The following is a 14,343-nucleotide window of genomic DNA, read 5'->3' on the forward strand; positions in this document are numbered from 1 at the left end:
CTCTACAAGAAATAAATCCATTGGTGTTTCCAAGTAAGATTTAGGGTACAATGCTAACCCAAATTACAAAAACCACAGGTCTTTGCCTCTAAAACAGAAAACCAAGGAGTCCTTGCAATCAGTATATCCTGAACCATCAACAGTCATGTTCTCAGCTCCTGATTCAAGGGGTAGTTAACAGATACATGCTTGGAGCTAGAAAGCCAGTTAAAATAACCAAAATTCAATTAGTTACACAGCTGAGGTGAAAGACTGAAATACTCTTCATGAATGTATTTAAAAATAGAAGGAAGTTTCAAGAACTCAGGTTCAGCATTCAAAAGGCTCAGGGATTGAGTAAGTTCTATCCCCATATTTACAATTTAAAAGCTTTTCAGGCTGATTTGTTCATTTGGTTTGGGTGTTTCTACCAATGTGGACTACATATGCATCTCCAACTCAAAGGCAGAAAGGAAGTTCACATCCATTACTAAGACCCTCGCAGTCATTCCCATAGCCTCCATTAGTACAGCTCAAAAAGACATCAGAAGAGATTAGGCCCCTTAAATTTTGAAATAACAGCCATGACCAGATTAAACTTCCAGCGAGTCTTCATTTTTCCACCACTTTTTATTGTATATTACCAACAGCTACAACAAACACATAACACCTTAATAAAACCACATTCTTATACAGCACAGCAGGGGAAAAAAGCTAAGTAATTAAAACTGAAGGGCAGTGAAACTGTTTGTTAAAGACTGCTGATAGTGGGGTATAACATAATCTATCACAGCAGCCAAGATTATCTCATGTACAAGTAAGAATTATTCAGCTAATCAAAAATAATTTTTTATTTCTACTTTTTTTTAGGTTTTTGTTAAGTGTGCCAATGTAACTGTAGATATGGACACAGAGCTCAAAAGTATATTAAGTAAATGTTAAGAGAAAACCATTCACCATTTAATGCATTACAACCCCAAAAATGAGAAACCAGATACCACATCCAAAGGGATAGCTTTGGAACCAAAGGGTAATTAAAGGAAACAAAATCCGGAATGTGAACACAGAAATCCCGCAATATTCTAGTATTTCCAAAATACTCTTTAATTTCCTTGTCTATGACTATTAAAACTACATGGAGAGAGGTGCAGGAACTAAGGACTGAAATAGAATTAACATAATCCATTGACTGAAAGCACCTCTGTTTTGACAATTAAACTCACATAAACTGTATGCATCAGATTCTAGTCTCTAAAGACAATTCTGTGATTGAGATAAAAAGGTAAGAACTAATTTTGATAAAAAGCTATCACAGATGAAGAACTTACTCTGACAGTCACAGGACTTAAAAATTAGTTTTCTTACCAAGAAAGATATGCTATTTCAATTACATTACTTCCATATATCTGAAAGCATCCCAGTGAAGAGTTAAACCCCAGTGAGACTATATTTTGCAACATTCTTAAATTAACATACCTTTCAGTATAATTAGTTTGGCTGATACTGTATGCATGTATGCAAGCTCCAAGGGCCAATGTGATATGACCATGAGCAAAAGGAGTTTCAAATAACTGCTGTGGCAAGATACAACTTCCAATTAACACAGTCTGTACACCAGCCTACAGCCAAAACAGATACACTTTCTGTACACTTCTGCAACTTTAAATACACTTCCGTATTTAAAAATAGAAAAACACTTCAAGACAGTACATGCATGTGTGGAAGGCAATATCTGTCCACAGCCTCACAAAATAGCTGTATTTTAAGAGAGCCTTTGGAGTCAGAAATGAGAATTTTATACCCCGAATTTACAAAACAAAAAAATCTGCAAAATTTAAGTTGATGCAATTTCTTCCAATCCCTCACACAGCAGAATTCTAACACACTATTCAAGACATCATTTATCTTCAACTCCTATTTGTTGTTAATATAAATGCATTTGAAAATGGCTAAAAAGTATGCTTGATCTATCTCCATAGCTAGGTAATAGCAGGAATGTGAAATTTATGCAAAATAAGTTACTTTTCTAACAACAAACACTCATTGTTGAAGTGCGTTTGTGTGTACGTTAAAATGCAATTCAATACCTCCGGAAGCTTACTTAAAATGAGGCATGAAACTCAGCAGTCAACATTAGATCTTAAGTTTTTAAAATTCCACTCTGGAAGCTGAGGTTGCCTCGAACACACCTCTCAAGACTCTGGAGTTGGTAAAATCGCCAGCTAACAGTGTCTTACAACTAGAGTAAGTTTGTTACTTAGTATCTCAAGCGCCTAAGTTTTTCGGTAGCAATGCACTAAGGTGTAGATTTTATTTCAGCCTGAAGAATACCACTTCTGAGTAAGTGCATACCAGCAAGTGACATCAGACCGAAACCGCGTAGTTTCACTCGAAAGCAAACAGCACTAAGCGAGCTCCGGTAACACCAGCTAACACACACGACGGGAACTCGTCGCGCTGAAGCCGGAGCAACTACTCAGGCGCCACAAGCGAAAAATTAGTTCGAAATTCAAATTCCAACTAGTTTCAAAGCAAACCTTTAATTTTACACGAAGGAGAAATAACCTGTTGAGCGTTCCTAACTCCACCTCTCACCCCGGGGCCGCTCGGCATTACTCACCGCCGCGCCGTGCCGGGGGAGGTCAGAGTACACACCCCGCAACGTGCACCTGCACCGGCAACACCTACGGATCAGGTGGAGGACCGGCACAAGTTTCTGACGGATTACTGCCGCCCCAAAGCTGTTTACCGTATGTCAGCAACAATCAACCCCGACTGATTCAGCGGCCACAGAAAAAAATCCCGTAGTACTGGACTCTCCCGGTTGAGCCTTTCCTAATTGCTACCCGGCTCCAGCCTGGAACAAAAGGGCACGGCCAGCACAGCGGCGGGAGCGCGGGGGCTTCTCCCGGGGGCCGGGCCCGCTGCCGCAGCCGTCCCGGGGCCCGCACGCCCCACAGGTGGGCGGCCGGGCGGGGACCGGGGCGGCCGGCGGGGCAGCGGCCCGGGCCGGGGGTGCGGACCACCTGCCGCCCCGCCCGGCGGGCGGGAGGGAAGCTCTGCGGGAAGGCGGCCGGGAGGCTCCGGCCCGCCTCGCCCACCTCCTCGGTCCGCGCTAGCCCGTGCCCTCGGGCGGGGGTAAAGCCGCGGCCACCGCGGTGCGGGCTCGGCGGGGCAATGGGAAAACCGCGCCGGGGGATCCGCAGGAGCGGAGCGGGCAGGGAACGCGGCCGCCCCGGGGCCGAGTCTTACCTTCGTGGAAGCCGCCGCGGCCCTGGCAGACATTTTGTTTCCTTCTCTCCCCCGGAGCCGGGCGAGCGTGTGCGCGCCTGCAACTCTTCAGGCCGGGGGAGAGAAACTCGGCGCCGCCGCCACCCGCGCCTCACGCAGCCGCCCGAATAAACATCCCAGGGAGCGGGGGGGAGGAGGAAGAGGAGGACGGCAGGGAAGGGGCGGGGACGGGGGAGGAGGGAGAGAGGAAGAAAGAGGAAGGGGAGCAGAGACTCAAGTTTGATAAAAGTGCGGTGTCTCTCCCGCGGCGCCCGGCGCGCCGGGGCCGGTTCCGCCGCCGGGGCACGGAGCGCGGGAGCGGCCGCGCTGCCCCCGGGCCCGCCCGCTCAGCGGCCGCGCCGCCCGCCCGCCTCGTGCCTCTCCCCCCGCGCAGCCACCGACATGTCCGACTGCCGGCACGGCCCATCCCGCCGCGGGGGGACTGCCCGCCCCGCCGCCGCCTGCCCCCGCTTTGCCACAGGACTCGGGCCCCTGGACGGCGAGGGAACGGCGGCGGCGGCGCGGCCGGTCCCGGCCCCGCGGGCTCTGCCGGGCGCGGCGCGGTGAGGGGCCGCCCGCGGGGCTCGCTGGCCGCGGGCTCCCCCCGCGCCATGGTCGGGGCGGCGGGGGCCGAGCGCGGCCGGGCCGGCGCAGCCTATGGGAGCGCGGGGGGCGTTTGAAGGCGGCGAGCGGAGCAGGCCGGGACCGGCACCGGGCCCGCCCCGAGCGCCGCGGGGCTGCGGGACGGGGCGGCCGCGGCCGCTCAGCGGGGCCCGGGGCCGCGCTCTCCGCGGCGCGCCGTCCCGCAGCGCTCCCGGCGAAGGAATTCTCGCCCCCCTGGAGCCGGCCGCAGAACTGGGATGTCGATCAGCGCGGGCTCAAACCTGCTTTTGCGTTTGCCCATTGTTTGAAGGGGCGGGACGTTAGTTTTCGAGTTCCTTTATTGTACATTTTGTTCTTGAGATAAAAGCAATAAAGACACAAAAAGAAAACAACTTGGGAGATTTGCTTTGCTTTAAAGTGGTGACTGCATAGCCTTAGCATTTCCTATAGCACCATGAACTGCTGCGTGTGGCTTTGAAAAATAAACTTTTCCCAGTATTTTACACAAAGCGGTTTTAGTGCCTTTTACAAAGTAAGTATTTACTTAAGCACTAAGAGAAATACTGCAGGTTTTTTTTACCATTTAAAAGGAAAGGCTTTTAAAGATGTTATTTTACTTTTGGGCGTTGGATGCCCAACCCATGCTCAATGAGGCTGTCTGAAAATGCAGCTGGAGTTCTGACTTTTGAGATAGCTCATGCCACAGAAAGCTGAGCACACTCCCAAATTTCATAGAGCCAAGTCATAAGTTAACCAAAGGACTTCAAGAAGCATCACCCATTAAAGTGCTTCAAACCCCAGTGAAAAGATGGCACATTGTTTATTACTCATATCACTACGGTGCATAGTTTATGACGTTGATTAATTTACTCTTTAGAATTAGATAAGAGCACAAGTGGCATGACTAATCAGGTACATAGAGTTCCCATGAAAGAAAAGTAGGTGAGAAAAATCCCAAACCACAATGGGAGTACTTTGCACTTACTTTGCAAACATTTCATGAGCTATACATTGCAGTAAGCGCCAAGGTATCAGGGCCACGATTTTCTTGCTGTTGTACAATTTATGTGTCACCACCTGCTTTTGTGCTCCATGCAATCTCCAGAAGTACTGAAATTCTTAATAGGCAATAATTCAACGATCCAAATCACTCTTCCACCAAGAAACGCCCTACCCAAAGCTACTGTACGAGTTTTACGTTTGTTCTCTTTTGAAAATAAACAGATTCATATTCCAGGAAATAGCTGAATCAAATTCCCAAGGCAGCAGTCCGAAATCGGGGGAAGGGCCAACTCCTCCACCGCAGGGCGGGGAAAGCCCACCGGGCCCTGTGACACACCGGGAGCTCGGGGGCACCGTGCCCGGCCTCGCCCCTGTTCCCCGAGCCCGGCGCTGTGACGAGGGCCCGGCTCCACGGGAGCTCTGCCGCGGCCTCCGGCCACAGCCCCTGCGCTGCCGCCTTCCATGAAAACACTACAGCACATGTTTTATTTGTTCATTGCTAGATGTGACTGAGCCGCAGATTATTTTTTTTACCTCTATCTACACACGCAGAAGGCGGAATGTGACGGGTTTTATGCCCACATGCTTCACTGTCAGAGTATTCACCAGAGGAGGCAGGAAGGAAAAGGCTGAGATCACAACAGGAAGGAGGGGGAAGATTTCAAGGTGTAGAGACGCATGAAAAGAAGCTCAGGGGAGGGTGACATGATAAACTGTAGGGTAAAATAAACCCTCCCTTTCATCTTTTTCTTCTTAAACAGTTCTGGGGAGGGTAGACAAGACCTACAGGCTGTGTACAAAGAGTGATGATGATCAACCAAGATGAGGCAAGGGAATGAAAGAGGATTGAAGGCATGCAAACAGAGGTGGAGATGGATTCCCTACAACGAGGGAGAAGGACCATGGGAAAGAAAACCAGTTATTAAAATGTTGGGAGAAAGATGGGGAACGAATAAAAAGATGAAAGAAAAATATTAAGGAAAGCAAGCAAAGGTAGAGGTGCCATTTTTGAATCATCCATTGGATGAAAACATGCTATCAATGTATACACTGAATTTAACAAGGACGGAGACCATTTAACAAGGAAAGACTTCTGCTAGGGGTTCAAAACAGCTGGATATGCATAACTCTTTTGGCCCACAGAGACCAAGGATATCCATCCTTCCTTCCTTCCTTCCTTCCTTCCTTCCTTCCTTCCTTCCTTCCTTCCTTCCTTCCTTCCTTCCTTCCTTCCTTCCTTCCTTCCTTCCTTCCTTCCTTCCTTCCTTCCTTCCTTCCTCCCTCTTTCCCTCCCTCTTTCCCTCCCTCTTTCCTTTTATTATTTTTTCCTTCCCTCCCTCTACCATCTTCCTTCTCTTTCCATCCAACGGTTATTTAAATCTTCATCTCTACTCTTGATGCAAATTAGAGGAGCCAGAAACATCATCTTATTCTATTAGCATTGGTAAAATGCATATATTTTTCAGTAGATACAAATTCTTTTCAATGAATGGTTTTGCTTGTTTTTATAAAAAGCAATAGCAGAATCATGTTGCTGTCCTTTGAAATTCTTCCTTCAGGAGGATTTCTGCATCTCTTCATTAACAAATTGCTCACAAGCAAATCTACCATCAACAGTATTGAAAATGCCAAATCAAATGTTGGCCAAGTCAACAAAGAATTATTATCTAGAATGCAAATAACTTTGAATTTTATAGTCCTATTTAACCTTGAGTGAATTTTTAAATTTTAAAATAAATATAACAAAATTCATGTCTGAAAGAACAAGTTATATATTGTTAAGACTGTTAGGATTCCAGTGTATTTATGTGTTCCCTTTAAAAATCTTGAATGAAGAAACAGATGTCTATATATTTATATACATATATTGATATATAGCAAGAGATATGTATGTGTTAGTGTTTTGGTATATATATGCCTTATATATACAATACATTCAGTCAGATACAGTTATATAGCAAGTCCCATCTGTTAGCTAAGAGATCAGAATTTTAAAGCATATTTCTGATTCTACCCATGTAAATCCAAAAAACAGAATTATCTTTAACCCCTATCTTTAAACAGAAAATTGTCTTAGAAGTCAAGGGCTGAAGAAAAACAAGTGCTTTGCTCATCCTTTAAATAACTGCTACTGGGAGATGTCTAAAAAAAGTACTATTATATTTTCTTGGTAGGAAACCTAAAAATAAAACTATTATTTAATAAGTTCAAACCATAACCCCACATTGATTCAAAGGACACAGAAGGACAGTCAGTTGTGTGAATCCTTTCTGAGGGCATGGGTATCTGTTACACTGCAAGAACAGGAAGTCCATTCTCTACTTGGTGTTGACTTAACTTTTTAAGAAGTGTTGTGACCTCTTAAAGATGGGGAAGAAGGAAACTGCAGAACCACAGCCACTACAGAGACAACTTCCTGTGGGTTTTGTGGTGTGTGTGGTTCAGAAAGAGAACAATTCATGTGAGATCTTTCAGAGATAGCAGACAGTTTTGCTGCCCTGTGAGGTAGTCTTGCCAATATATCATCAAATAGGCCAATATATTATCAATTATGTCATGCAGTTAATTGATATTGTACATTCTGTATTTGTAGTTGATACATGATTTCAGCATTTCAAGAACAAAAAAAAAAAAAAAAAAAGGGGGGGGAAGAGAAAATTAGAGTTCACCATATAAACCACAAGAGAAGAAAGTATCTGTTTCTACCTCAAGATGTAAAAAAGTGGTGTAAAGAAAGCTGTGAGAAATCCATGTCCTTAAAATTACATAGAACTTCAGTGTCTTGATGAATCAAGTCCCTAAGGAAAAAATTAAAATAGTGATGATGCCTAGTAATGATTCTTATCTTCCTCCCACTTCCACACAGTTAAAGCTTTGTTCCTGTACCTACTGACTCTTTGAAGGGCTGTATATCACTGCAGTGCCTCTTCTGAAAACACTGCAGACAGTTCCTCAATATACAGGGAATAGAGTCTTCCAGTAATTCACTGCCTCTCACATACTGGGAACAGTTGGACAAAGACAAAATCCCAAAATCTGTACTTCACCTCTCATTAAGAGGTTAAAGCACATACCTGAAGTACACTCCAGAGGCTGGATCTGCTCAAAATGGGAATAAACCAAACGTGCTCATACAGGTGCCTGTCTTAACTCCTGCTGTTTAAAGTCATTGTTATTTCCTTTTTAACACCTTAAAAATAGTACTAGGTTTAACACAGTGCAAGGACATTTTTTCTCTTCAGCCTGAATATCACTTCAACTTGTAAGCAAATGGGAAATGTACAAATAGAAATAAAAGTAGGTTTCAGAGGCAATGCAACATTATTTTCAGCCTTAAAATACTTAGAGAATGGATCACTATAGAGCTGAATCTAGTCTCTTTGGTTATCATTTTGGGATATCCTTATAAAAAGAAACTCATCTCCATGGTTTGGACCAGGTCTTGGAGAGACTGTCGTCTGTATAACTTTGTAGTGATAAAATCTGAGACTACTGTTGAAGAAAATATTATCTGTGAGTTTTAGTTGTGCTTCATGGCAGCAGAGCTAATTTATTACAGAAATTCATTACAGAAATAGTTATGTAACTAATCTACTTCCCATCTCAGATGTTATATGAACAGGACTGTAAACTTCAATGCACTGCAGCTGATCAAGGCTGATTTTACAAAATGCTTCACTGTTAAGTAGCCAGTGGATGTCAAAATGTCAGATATTCGGAACTATAACAGTTCTCCAGCTTTTTTTAGTAGAGAGGGGACTGTTGACATAATCAAAGACAGCTGTGAGACTTCAGGCACAAATTCAGTGCTGATTTGATTCCAGCCCCCAAAACAGTCACACTGCAGACAGCACCACACAAGCTTCATGGATCTAGAATTCTTATTTATGAAATTTAGCTTTTAGAAAGCATGACTAGCAGTTCATCCTAAAAAGTCCTTGCCCAGACAACGAGCAACATGCACCAAAGATTAACTGCACAGGCAACTTTAGAAAGTAAAAGTGAAGACTGAAGGCACACGGCTTTGTTACTTACAAACACCGAGTGATTTCTAAAGGCAGTCCAGGGCCAGCTTAACAAAATTGATTCATTTAATTACATTTCTGGCAAACAACTCTGTATTCAAACCCAGAAATTTTCCAGGAACCCTTGCACAAGATACAAGTGACAAAACTGTTCTCTGAAACACAAATAGAATCACCACTATAAGAAGGATGGAAGATGGGGAGGACAGGAGGTTGCAGAGGTGTGGTTTTCTAAGCCAGATAGTTTTGAAAGGTGAGATCACTTCTACAGATTCTTGAGCACAATTATCAGAGTTGCAGTGAGTACTACAGGAAATTGTCATGACTCATTTTTGTTAATGAGAAGGGCATAGATACAGAAAATGAAAATATGTACTGAAAATTGTTACATTCAATACAAAAATATATACAGAAAATTGTTACACTGGTAAAAGTGTTTATAGATAATGATGCAAAAGTGTGAGCTCAGCTGCTTCTTAATTCTTCACACCAAGAAAGACTTTATTGCATAATTGCAAAAAAATGTAGAAACTTAGATTATTGAACTTTATAACCTGTAATCTATTTTTATGGCTACTCAGCTTTCATCTTTTAGAATCTCAAATTTATTTTTATCCTCTTGCCTTTCTTATTACAACTGGTACAAGACTCCATCTATTCTTTTAAAATTCACAGGCACAAATCCATCAAGGATCTAACAATATGCTTAAAAGTAGGAACAGTAGCTTACACCCAGTTAATTCCAGTGTAATCTTTACCTTAGTTGGTAGCTCTGTCCCAGTAGCACCTGCTTTACAAGAGCAACTTCAGTAAGGTTTAGAGGAGGTAAGTAAGGTGAGTAAGATCCTGACGGTCAGGCCCATAGGGTTATGAACCCTTTCCATCTTGGTATTTGCTTTTGTTTCTACCTCCAAATATTAAAAACAGTTTTTTAAAAAAAGGCACTTAAGAAAGATTGCTCTTTGTGTCACTGGAAGAAACTCAAGTTACCTTGTTTGTTCCCCCTGAAGGTTTCTTAACAGTCTGAGATGGTTTTTTGGGGCTCCCTTTCAAAGCCATTATAATTCTAAAATATATAAGCCTGAGACACAAGTGCATAAAATAGTATGTTGATTTAAAACACTACAGCAGAACATATTTTTATGAACTTTAACTCCATATTTCAATACTTCAGACCACCCCCTCAAGGGATCTTATTTAAGACACATTCATTGAGCACCACATACTTTCAATTTAAAAGTTAAGAGTAGTTTTCAGTTACTTTTAGTCTGTAGCAAGTAGATATCTGGTTATCTGTGATATTATATATATAATCTGTGATACTATATTTTAGCTGTGTCAATAGAAATCAATAGAAAAATTTAGCTTCCAGGGACAACAAGTTTTGCAGCATGCCCTATTTCATCTTTAACTGTTACAGTTTGGTTAATATTAGTCATTTTAATTATATAAATAAATGTTGCTACAAGTTTTTAAAATAAGTTTAAAAGTTTTCAGTGTATGTAACAGTTTCAACATGGCAATTTACAGGAGAGGCTGCTAGAACAGAAAGTGCTTAGTGTGGAAGGATATTGCATTATTTCCTGACCTGTTGTTGTCAGGAAAGGGGAAAGGAAAGCACGTCACGGGCTGGCTTTTAGGCTTTGGTGTGTCACAGCCCATGAAATCAGTGTGCAACGTTAACGTGATGAAAGCCCCACATTCTGCTCGTGTGACTTGGCCACTCATTCCTGCTCTGGCACCCTGTCACCCCCTCCATAGCTGCATTGCTAACTCTGTATGGGGATATCTCAAGTGATGCTGGTTTAAAAATTATCCTTGGAGCAAAGGGGCAGGAATAAGTAGTCAAAGATGGGGACTTTTTAAGCTGAATTTACTGGCAAAGGTAGCATGACCATGTATCTACACGCACACAGCATTTACCTGCACTTCAAGCACAGAGATGGCCTCACCTGCAGATTTCTGAACCTGTGGGCAAAAGGCATCCTCTGCCTTACAGAGGTAGGGCACCTGTACCTCATGTGAGACAGGAGGTTTTGCTTCACTCCCTGGATAGCTGCAGAACATTTTTCCAGTACTCCTGGATGGTATGCCATCATGCATGTGCAAGACATTCTTAGATCTCATGTTTTTAGTTTGGAGATTCATACAGTATTGGCTATATAAAGGCACAGTGAAACCAGTTGCCACTGAATCATTCAGAACCTTCAAAAAGCATGCAGGCATTTTACACTTGGTCCCATTAACTGCAACCTGTAATGCATTTTCAGTAAGAGATTTTTCAGAAAAAAAACTAGATTTTTTTTAGTTCAAAATTTACAAAATCAAGTTCTGACCACAGAGTAATGCTGGATGGTTAACACAGTAAACAAGAGGTTCAAAAAGATGTGAAGTACTAAATGAGATCTTTTTATGAGTTATCACACTGCCTATACTGATACAGAGTCCAAACTTCACTCATTTCTCTCAGTGGATTAGATTCAGTTCAGCTCTCAGGCACCTATACTGCAAACAGATCTGTAAACTGATTTACATTTGCCAAAACAGGAGTTCTTCAGAGAAACTCACAGCTGGTGTCTGTCTCCAGGACTGTCAGGGCTCAGCTCTGTTCTGATAAAACTGGTTGTACATTACCCAGGAAGCATTAGTATTTGGTAAGATAAATATATATTACTACACGTGTATCTTTACTTAAATTCCAACTTTAAATCTAAGAAATACACAGTCAGAAATTCTCCTGACTGCCTCAGTACCAGAGAAACCATCCCTTTAGTATAGGAGCACACATTCCACAACCTATATTACAGTGAAGCCCAGGGGCTCTAACCAGAACAATGCTTTAATCTAGCTAAACCTATACAGTCAGTACAGAAGGATTCAAAGCAAAAATATTTACCGTGCAAAGCTCAAAGCTAACAGGGCCAATGCTATATTTACCACAGTTGGATGGCTGTTTCTCATTCAAGTGTTTAGGCCTCACAGAATCCACATAATATCAATATCATTAGCTAAATCTTTTCTTTACACATCTGTCAGTTCAACTCTGTGTGCCAGCTGAAAAACTGTAACTGTCACATCCCTTGTTAAATGTGTGAGATTATAATACTTGTGAAAAGTGCTAAAGCAAGAGCCTAGGGACTGAAATTCTTCTTGTTCTCCAAGCAGGTAAAGCAAGGACAAGCATCAAAGCAGGTTTCCCAGTGAAGCCCAGGCAGTGTGGCTGGTTGCACTCCCTCAATCCCCCTGTGTGAAAGCTTGTTGAGTATTTCCTATGTTATGCTTTAGTCTAATCGAGGATGCAGCTTCTCACTATAAAACTTGCTCCCTAACTAGAAAATATTTCTGAAAGCCTTTTCAAAGCTGGAGAAACCAATTTTTGCTAAGTGCGCAAACTTCATGAGTCACATAATACTCTGACTTCTGTTGTAAGATGAGTAAATATGATGACAACAAGATGCTGAAGTGATTTATACAATTTCTTATTATAAATGTAAGAAGTATTTTAAAGAAGGTCTTCCACAGAAACTTTATTCATTTTCCCATATTTTTCAAGAGCTTTTAATTAGAAGCAGCAGCCTTCCAAACAGACTCTTTTATTCTTTTTTTCTCCCTATGACCCAATTATAAATACAGAGTTTGAAATCAACCCTATGACTCTTTGCTGGCTATGTGTCATACTGACATTTAACATCAAATACATGCACTGCTGCCTTTCAGACATGCACTGCTGGACAAGTAGATTGCATACTACTTCTAAATATTTCTCTCAGGGTACTCATATGCTATTTTCACAAATGGGCATCTCTTTGGTTTCTGAATAATATATGTCAAGACCAGGAAAAAAAAAAAAAAAGAAAGAAAGAACAAGCCTAGCCCCTAGGTCACCCCAGAAAGCATCCAAAACTACTTTACTAGAAGAAACACCTTCTTTGTACACTTGTCTTACAGTATGGACTAATTTTTTCCAGCCTACTCGTTTTTCTTTCTCTAACTGTATCACTGCCTGGGCTGCTTTAATAGGCCTTAATAGCCCTGACAAATTGATAATGAAGATAATTAATTATTTCTCTTTAAAAGCCCTGTAATCTGGAAGCGGTAGCAGGGGTTGACAGAGATTTACAAGAAGAGGAAAGAAGGTGGAGGCATCTTTCCCCCATGAACACTATAGTATTGCCATAACTCACATGAAACCTCCTCTCTCTGTTCCCCAGCCAGAGCTGCATCATAAGCAGTTAACACACTCATTATTCTTGGCACAGAAATAAATCAGAGAGGTAACCACTGAGTGCTTAGAACATTTGGGAAAATCAGTGAAACAATCTCTACCTACATAAGCATATTCGAGAAGGATTGCAAATCGTGCACCATGTTTATTATATCTGCAAATGCTCAAGATATTACCCTAGCTTGCCCTCGTTATATTGAAACTAACAGATAAAATGTGAGCTTGGCAAAACCTTTGCTCATATACATGCAGGGTCAGCTTTACCCATGCATGGTCACAAAAGGCCCAGAGACAAGGGTGTGACCAGTGATGCTTCCCTGCAGCAGCACAAGCCCCATCTTGTACAACCTGTACAACCTGAGAGCCAGGAGAGCAATAAGGTGAATGAGCCTTCAGAACATGTCAATGTCTTGGTACTTTATGCTACTACAACACAAGTAATGAGATCTTATCCAAACATGATTTAATGTCATGACTCGAGCTGGATGGTGAGCACAGGAACATTGCTATTTGAATTTAAATTAAATTTTCATTAGGTATCATATTACATTTTAAAATTAGTACTTTGTTTCTAAGCTAACAGAGTTGATTGTGTAACTGAAGGGTATCTACATTAGAGCCTTTTCCATGCCACTGCAAAAATAACTTCACTGGTCTCAAGGATGAGTTGATTGAGGTCTCTCAAATGTATGTGTCATATATGCAGATAAACTTCATGTTGTTTTTAAATTAAAATTATTATTTTCCATCTTCCCGCCTGCACTGAAAAGGCAAATATAGTCCTTATATGACCCTCCTCCAACTCTCCTTCCAAAAAGATTGTCATGTGTCAGCAGTGAGGATGGCCAGTGCCCCACCGATAGACTACTGTGTGGCAGTCGGGGTCAGAGAAAGGAAGAGCTTGGGGAGCAGTACATAGCAGTACATCTGGGGACATCCTGCTCTACCGGGATTCTATTATTCTCCAGACAGGATGAAAAATAGCACTCTAAAGCACCAGCATGCTCCTTGCTTTTAAAAAGACGGCGCTTGTATTTGAAACTGAAATTAATTCAGCCAAGGTATGCAGTCCTTTATTGCAAGACTCTTTGGGTGTAAGGAAACAGAGCCACTCGAGGAAGTCGCGCGTCTCAAGTTGTTTGGCAGTGGTTTCTTGCTCACTCAGAGCGTGCACTCACTGTGGGCTGCGCCCCTTGGACAAACAGTCCCTCTCACTGTCCGGGGGGGACCTGCAGACAG

General features: G+C 42.5%; 1 protein-coding gene across 9 annotated transcripts in view; it reads right to left on the reverse strand.

Annotated features, from left to right (window-relative positions):
* The window catches only part of TJP1 (tight junction protein 1), a 187,772-nt gene that overhangs the window by 64,963 nt on the left and 108,466 nt on the right, over nt 1-14,343 (reverse strand). The window contains exon 1 of one of the 9 annotated variants that reach the window (XM_021532012.3): nt 3,232-3,400. The exons of the other annotated variants lie outside the window; for them this stretch is intronic. Coding sequence (XP_021387687.1) covers nt 3,232-3,264 — 33 coding nt within the window. The 5' untranslated portion in view covers nt 3,265-3,400. Of the gene's footprint in view, nt 1-3,231; nt 3,401-14,343 lie in introns of those variants that run through there. 9 annotated transcript variants of the gene reach the window in all.

Source organism: Lonchura striata, chromosome 11, assembly GCF_046129695.1.
Source record: "Lonchura striata isolate bLonStr1 chromosome 11, bLonStr1.mat, whole genome shotgun sequence".
NCBI lineage: Eukaryota > Metazoa > Chordata > Aves > Passeriformes > Estrildidae > Lonchura > Lonchura striata.